Below are 7,365 nucleotides of genomic sequence, written 5' to 3'. Positions count from 1 at the left end.
TTTTTTTTTCAAGACAGGGTTTCTCTGTAGTTTTGGAGCTTGCCCTGGAACTAGCTCTTGTAGACCAGGCTGACCTCGATCACAGAGATCCTCCTGCCTCTGCCTCCCAAGTGCTGGGATTAAAGGCGTGTGCCACCACCGCCCGGCCCCAGTTGTTTCTTTTTTTAAAAGAGATTTATTTATTTCTTATGTACACAGTGTTCTGCCTCCATGCCTGCAGGCCAGAAGAGGGCACCAGATCTCATTACAGATGTTTGTGAGCCACCATGTGGTTGCTGGGAATTGAACTCAGGACCTCCGGAAGAGCAGTCAGTGCTCTTAACCTCTTGAGTCATCTCTCCAGCCCTTCCCCCGGCCCCCAGTTGTTTCTTTAGAAGAACAGAGTTAGGCAGCTTGAGAAGCATGAAGCACTAGTCGTGCTAAGGAGCCCCACCTTAAAGGAAGGAGGCTAGCCACTGAGGTGGCCACAGGGGACTCAGAGCCCTGATTCCCAAGTGGGGTGAGGGTGTGGCTCTGGGGTTAGAGACCAGTCCCTTAGGGACAGGGGAGGAAAGAGGCTGACCCCTATAGAGCTCCACTCCCAATGAGTCTGGGTCTTTCTTCAGTTCTTCCTAGTGCACAAGAACGCAGGAGCCAGACTACAGGCCCTGGAATGCTGGTCAGCTCTCACCCTTCTTTCCTGTGCGTGGTGCTGGGATAGAACAGGGGCCTTGCCAGAGGCAGGCAAGCTCTCTACCACAGATACCCCAGCTCTTGGCGTTTGGATAGTCTTAACTCTATAGCCCAGGCTGAGCTGGCAGGCCTCACACTGCTGGTGATCCTCCTGTCTCAGCCCTCTAAGTGCAGGTTTATAGGTGCCCACTACCATCATGGCTACAGTTTTTGGAGGTAGGGGTGTTAAAATGTGTGTGTCCACAGAGCTCACAGAGCCAGCGTGATCTTGTTAGACCATGTGGATGGTCCTGAATTAACCATTCCCAAACGTTTCTTAGTTCAAGTAAGCCTATGATCTTCCATAGTTAGGGGCACCCTGCAAGCCCCTGGTTTGCCAGTCTTTCTAGGTGAGGATGAGGTGTTCTGCAGTCTGCATGGGGACTCCAGAGGAGCTATTGATGTCAGACATCAAGCTGGTGAGTCTAGCGTAAGTTCACCTATCATAAAAGACTTTTGCCGTGGTCAGGACATTCCCAGTATAATAGAAAGCTCACCTGTTTAGTTTCAGAACCTTTAGTGTTTACCCGCCACCATGCCTCTCTTCACCCAGGCAGTCATCTGTCTGCTCTGCCCTTTCATAGAACCGTACCTATTTCTCCTTCTGCATCTGTTTTGTTACAGACGCAACTTCAGAGACTTCTTGCCTCTGCCTCCTGAGCCCTGGGACTAAAGGGATGTACCACCAGACCATTTAGATTGTTTTCTTTCTTTTTTTTTTCTTTTAGCAAAGTCTCAAGTAGCCTTAACTCTTTAGTGGAGGCTAATCTTAATTTTCTTGGTTTTCCTTCTTTCCCTGAGTGCTGAGTTTACGGGTGTGTAAGCACGATACCCAGCATCTGCATTGTGTTTCTGGGGCTCATCTATGCTGTAGCCTGGATCAGCACTTTTATTTCATCTTTTTTTGGGGGAGACTGGGGTGGGCAACAGGGTCTTTCCCTGTAGCCCTGGCTGGCTTTGGACTCACAGAAATCCACCCGGCTCTGCCTTCCAATGCTGGAATCAAAGGCATGTGCCAGCACACTTGGCACACTTCAAAGACTTCTGATGTCTTCATGCACGTGAGCACACTGTTTGCATTGGAGTGCCCATGGAGGAGCAAGGGCACAGGAGTTACAGGCGCTGGGAGCTGACCTGGGTCCTCTGCTACAGCAGCAGGTGCTCTCAACCAACGAACTGCGTCATCTTCCCAAGCCTTCATTTCACCTTTATTTGTACTTATGATGTGAGTGTGCGAGCACGTGCAGGCCATGATGCAGGTGTGCGGGTCATAGAACAACTCAAGTTGGTTCTCTTCTCTTCCCTATGTGGGCTTTGGGAACTGAACTCAGGTGGTCACACCTGGTGGTAAATTTTTACCCACTGAGCTATTTTCCAGCCCAACCCCCATTCTTTTTTTTTTTTTTGTTGTTGTTGTTCTTTGACACAAGGTTTCTCTGTGTAGCTTTGGAGCCTGTCCTGGATTTCGCTCTGTACACCAGGTTGGCCTCAAACTCAGAGATCTGATGTGGGATCCCCCCCCCCCCCATGCTGTGAATGTTTTATTACCATTGGTTAATAAAGAACTGCTTTAGCCTTTGGCAGGGCAGAATACAGCAAGGTGGGAAATCAGAGCAGAGATAGAGGAGAAAGAAGGTAGAGTCAGGTAGATACCAGCCAGCCTTTGAGGATCTCTGTGAGTTCGAAGTCAGCCTAGTCTACAAGAGTTAGTTCCAGGACAGGCCCCAAAGCTACACAGAGAAACCCTGCTTCGAAAAGCAAACAAACAAAAACCCAGTCAGCCTCTGAGAAAACAAGACATGTAGAAAATGAGTTACACCATAGCCACGTGGCAATACATAGACTAATAGAAATGGGTTAAAGATGTAAGAGCTAGCTAGAAATATGTCTGAGCCATTGGCCAAACAGTGTTGTAATCATAATTTCTGTGTGATTATTAGAGTCTGGGTAGCTGGGAAATAAAAGTGCAGTCTCCGTCTGCCTCTCAAGTGCTGGGGTTAAAGGCCACCACTGCCTGGCGCCGTCCCATTTTTATGGCTGAATAATATTCCACCGTGGCCGGAGCAGATTCTTGCTCAGCCATTACCGCAATGGCAGGCTGTTTCTGCCTCTGTGCTAGTGTGAAGCATTCCATCAACGCTGGTCCAAGCACCCGTGGAACGTTTGCTCTGCAGGGTGCTCTGGGGGAACCAACAGAATATAACACGAAGGGACATTTACTGGATTAGCTTACACGACAGCAGCTGAGTAGCTTTTCTTTTGTTTTCTGAGACCGGGGCTATGCAGCCCTAGACAGCTTGGACACCTCCAGAAGTCTGCCTGCCTCAAAGCACCTGCAGGGCTAGAGCACAAGCCCAGTAGCTAACAGCTTCCACTCATTATACCCATGTAGGGTGGCTCACAGCCGCCCGATTCCAGCTTCAGAGCACAGGCTGCCTCTGGCCTCCTGAGACACCCAGACTCATGTGCACATACACAGAGACCCTTTAATCTCAGAACGTGGGAGGCAGAAGCATGTACAGCTCTGAGTTTGGAGGCCCGCCTGGTCTACACAGTGAGTTCTAAGCCAGCTAGGGCTACACAGAGAGACCCTGTCTCAGAAGACCAAACTAAACCCAAGGAAGGCCACTGATGAGCTCATGGTTCTGGGTCTGTATCCACAATGGGATGGACCCATTTCTCAGGATCTGTGGCGAGGGTACCAAAAGGTAGACATGGTGAGGCGCTTCACCACAAGCCAGAGGCACTAATAAGCCCTTCAAGGTCCAGCCTTGAAGTAAGCCACAGCCTCTAAAGGAGCCCTCCATTCTCAGAGCAGAGCATCTGTGTCCTGGCAGGACTAAAGTCCAGCAGGTCCTTCCTCTGCCTTGCAAGTGCATTGGGAGTTTAGACTAGGGTGTGGCTCAGACAGCTCGCTAAGCACACACAAGTGGATCTGATCCCTAGCAGCCACGGTGAGCCAGGAGCCAACACCAGAGCATCAGACAGTCTTAACATTAAATTCTAACTGTTTGGGAACAAATTTACCCAGTCAGGGCTGAACCCCCACTTTTCTGCTTCCTCAGTAGGCAAACTGGCTGGGCATAAAGGAATAGGCCACCAGCGTACTCATCGCTTGTCCCAGGGCCATACCAAGGGATATGGCACCACGTCCAGCATCCTGCATAGAACATTTCAACATCTGGTCCAACAGGTTGGAGGGACTGCCAGGGGTGTGAGCCCCTCACTGGACAGAAGCAGAGCAGTGCCATGGAGAAGGGTGGCTGAGCTGACCAGGTCCCGGTTCCAGAGTGTCATAGGTAGTGCAGGAAAGCACAAGAATGGCACATGGCCTCTGTGAGCACAGCTTTATTGGGTAACACTGGAGCACCCCCAAGTGGCTCTGGATCACTAGTGTGACAGGATGAGGTGGCACCTCACTGAAGATACGGAACCTTTCTTTATGTACAGGACAGTGACAACATTAGGTGACTGGAGTGACCTGGGGAAGAGACAATTCCAGCTGCCAGCTACAGGTATAGATGTCATCGCTCGTTCTGGGGTCTGTGGATGTCAAGGGCACTGCATGGGCGGGAGAAGTTTCTTGTGGAGACCAGTGAGGCTCACCTAGCCTGAAATGGCCTCTCAATTGAACTGTTTGAGAGCTGGCGGGACAACAGAGCCAGGTTCATTACAACGTGTCACCCACAGGAAGTCGAGTGCCTCTTCAGTACCAGGAAGCTTCCAGCTTTATCATCACCTGACCATTGCTGTCCCAGGTGCCATCAGAACTGGAACAGGGTCCTCTTTAGGTCCGGCCAGCCTGTGGGGTCACGTGCAAAGTCCTAGTGCCTTTAGGATGGTGTCTTGTTGGAGGTGGTGGCCCCTGTCTTCTTCGATGCACCCTTCAGCAGTGTAAGCTTCTTAGGCAGGCTGGAGTTGGCCTTCATCACCACATCATGCTCAATCTTCTTCCGGATCCCCACTTCCAAGCTCTGTGGGGGACACAGAGCAAGCCCTCATTCTCCCCAGCTTGAACACACACACACACACACGCACACACGCACCCTTCCTTTTGTTCTTTGAGAACAGCTTCAGATTCAAGCTTCCCTTGCCTTGACTTACCACGATGGGCCTGTGTGTTACCATGCTCAGGCGAAAAGAACACATCTAGCAGCGGGACAAAGAGTCCTTAAAGGGCCAGTAAGGCCAGAGGAACAGAAAAAAGGATAAAGGCAGCGAGGATGGAGACGAAGGACTTGGGCTTTTGCTGAGCAGGAAGCAGCCATGGAGGGTTATAGGCAGAGGCAGATGCCTCAGCAGCTACAGCAGGAGAGGATAAAGTCGACTAGGGTCCAACCTGGAAGGTGGGTGAGAGGTGGCAGAAGTAGGTGGATTCTGGATGTATGCTAAAAGGACTAGACTGTGTAGGAGCGGAGTTCAAGGAAGCAAAGTGGTCCCGCGGCACTGTGGAGGGAACTCACGTAAGGACCTGAGAGTGGGTACCTCAAGGAGCAGAGTAGGCTTCTGGGTAACCTGCCTAGGAGAGATCTGGGGAGATAGAATGATCTACTCAAGATTAAACCAGATTAGAGCCCCTAATTTTCCTAATTAATTTTTACTTATATGTATGAGTGTTTTGCTCACATGTATATCTGTGTACCACATACATGCAGTGCCTGTAAAAGATGGCATTGGAGATCCCCTGGGACTGTTACAGGTGGTTATGAGCTGCCATGTGGGTGCTAGAAACTGAATTGAGATCCAGTGGAAAAGCAGCCAGTACTTCTAGCCTCTCTGGGCATGGGCTCACACCCACCCACCCTCCCACATATAATTAAAATAAATAGACTAGGCTGGCCTTGAATTTAGAGATCAGCCCGGATCTGCCAGAGCGTGTAAGGATTAAAGTCGTGGCTACCACGCCTGCCTGCAGCACTTGTGATCCCTAAAACCACCGTTCAGTTCCCAAAACACGTGACGGCTCAAAATCGTCACTAACTCTAGCTCTGGGGGATTGGGCATGCTCTTCTGATACCAGGCACACACTTGATGCACGCACACACAGGTAAAACACTAATACACATATAAAATAAACACAAAACCCGAGGCTACCGGCTGACAGTCCTTAACACACATCTTAACACACTCAGAAGCTAAGTGCGGGTCTGGATCCACCGAACAAGGGAGGACACAGACTCGGAATCGGGAGTCCCCTCCGCCGGCTCCCATCCCGGGTCACCACCGTTGCGCTCCACTCACCTTCTTCAGCTTTTGCTGCTGCACGACGCGCGCCTTCTTGGGAGCGATGACTCGACCTGCGGAGTGACACCAGCCAGTGAGACGTGCCCGCCCTCCCCGAGCTCCGCCGCCCTCGCGCCCTCCTCCCGACCTGGTTCCTCACCGCCTTTCCTCGGCCCTCGGCTCCGCTCCGCAGCCGCCGCCTTGCTTTTAGGTTTCTGCGCCTGAAACTTGCGCTGTCCCTGCGCCATGTTGTACCACGAGCCGGAAGAGGCGGGGGGACGTGCAGGAGAGCCGGAACTCGCGTGACGTCACTGGTTACAGTGGGCCCTTAAGGCCTCAGTGGACCCAGAGCGGCACTCTTAGAGGAACCGCTGTCCAAGAATTCAAAGGAAAATTATGTTACCATTTTCAGGGGTCAGGACACTTATGTATTATAAAATGCGATGGTTTGTGCTTCTTATACATAAAAGTTCAAATTAGGCTTGGGGTGAGGCAAGCAAGGTGGAAAATTACAAAAAACTTCAGTAGTCTCTGAGGAGATGGCCCTGGGGGTGAAGGCGCTTGCAGCTGTGTCAAATCACTTCGGTTCAATCCTGGGTGGTGGTGCATTCGCTTAATCAGTCAGAGAACTGACTCCTTCGGATTGTCTTTTAACCACATTCACACACATAATAAATAAACAGGTCATAAACCCTTAGGCGATCATGATACATTAATTTTGCAGTTGTGCTGGAATGGCTTAGCCTCACACTCGTTACAGCATCAGTTATGATCTTTTCAATAATTAGATATATTTGGGTTTTGTTTTGTTTTGTTTTGCTTTTTTTCAAGACTGGGTTTCTCTGTAGCTTTGGAGCCTGTCCTGGAACTAGCTTTCGTAGACCAGGCTGGCCTGAACTCACAGAGACCCGCCTGCCTCTGCCTTCTGAGTGCTGGGGGGATTAAAGGCGTGCGCCCTCCCCCCCACCCCCGGCTTATATTTGGGTTTCTGAGACAGGGTTTCTCTGTGTAAGACCTAACTGTCTAGAACTCACTTTGTAGATCAGGATGGCCCGCACTCAGAGGTCCCCCTGCCTCTGCCTGCATGCGCCACCACCACCCAGCTTCTTTTCGATATTAAAAGATTTAAAATATGTCTGGTGGTTGGGATGATCACTCAGCAGGTAATGTGCTTACTGTTCACGCGTGAGGACCTGCGCTCCATCCTCAATGAGTGACCGCACTCATACCTCGATCCTAGTGCCGAGGGGGCTGACAACAGGAGAGTCCCTGTAGCCTCACCTAATGGTGGAGTTCCAGGTCCAGAAACTCTTGAAACATTAAAGCAAAGCAGGTTGTAGTGGCTCACACTTTTGACCTTTTGCTCAAGAGGCAGAGGCAGGAGGATCTCTGTGAGTTCCAGGCCAGCCAGGGAGATACAGAGATGCTGTC

General features: G+C 50.8%; 1 protein-coding gene across 2 annotated transcripts; it reads right to left on the bottom strand.

The window, feature by feature from the left end:
- Window positions 1–2,279: 2,279 nt before the first annotated feature.
- On the bottom strand, window positions 2,280–6,280 carry C21H19orf53 (chromosome 21 C19orf53 homolog). 2 transcript variants are annotated; one of them, XM_057754096.1, is made up of 4 exons: window positions 6,095–6,280; window positions 5,953–6,008; window positions 5,197–5,241; window positions 2,280–4,685 (listed from the first exon to the last, which is right to left on the bottom strand). In XM_057754096.1, exons 1-4 carry the CDS (start codon window positions 6,180–6,182, stop codon window positions 4,545–4,547), a joined length of 330 nt encoding a protein of 109 aa, XP_057610079.1. In that variant the 5' UTR covers window positions 6,183–6,280; the 3' UTR covers window positions 2,280–4,544. The 2 variants fall into 2 exon arrangements, with proteins under 2 accessions (XP_057610079.1, XP_057610080.1); XM_057754097.1 differs by lacking the exon at window positions 5,197–5,241 and having other exon boundaries at window positions 2,286–4,685; window positions 6,095–6,256.
- Window positions 6,281–7,365: the final 1,085 nt, after the last annotated feature.

This window comes from Chionomys nivalis, chromosome 21 (genome assembly GCF_950005125.1).
Source record: "Chionomys nivalis chromosome 21, mChiNiv1.1, whole genome shotgun sequence".
Taxonomy (NCBI): Eukaryota; Metazoa; Chordata; class Mammalia; order Rodentia; family Cricetidae; genus Chionomys; species Chionomys nivalis.
Note: the sequence above shows the minus strand (reverse complement) of the source record. Positions and strands in the feature narration are given on the sequence as shown.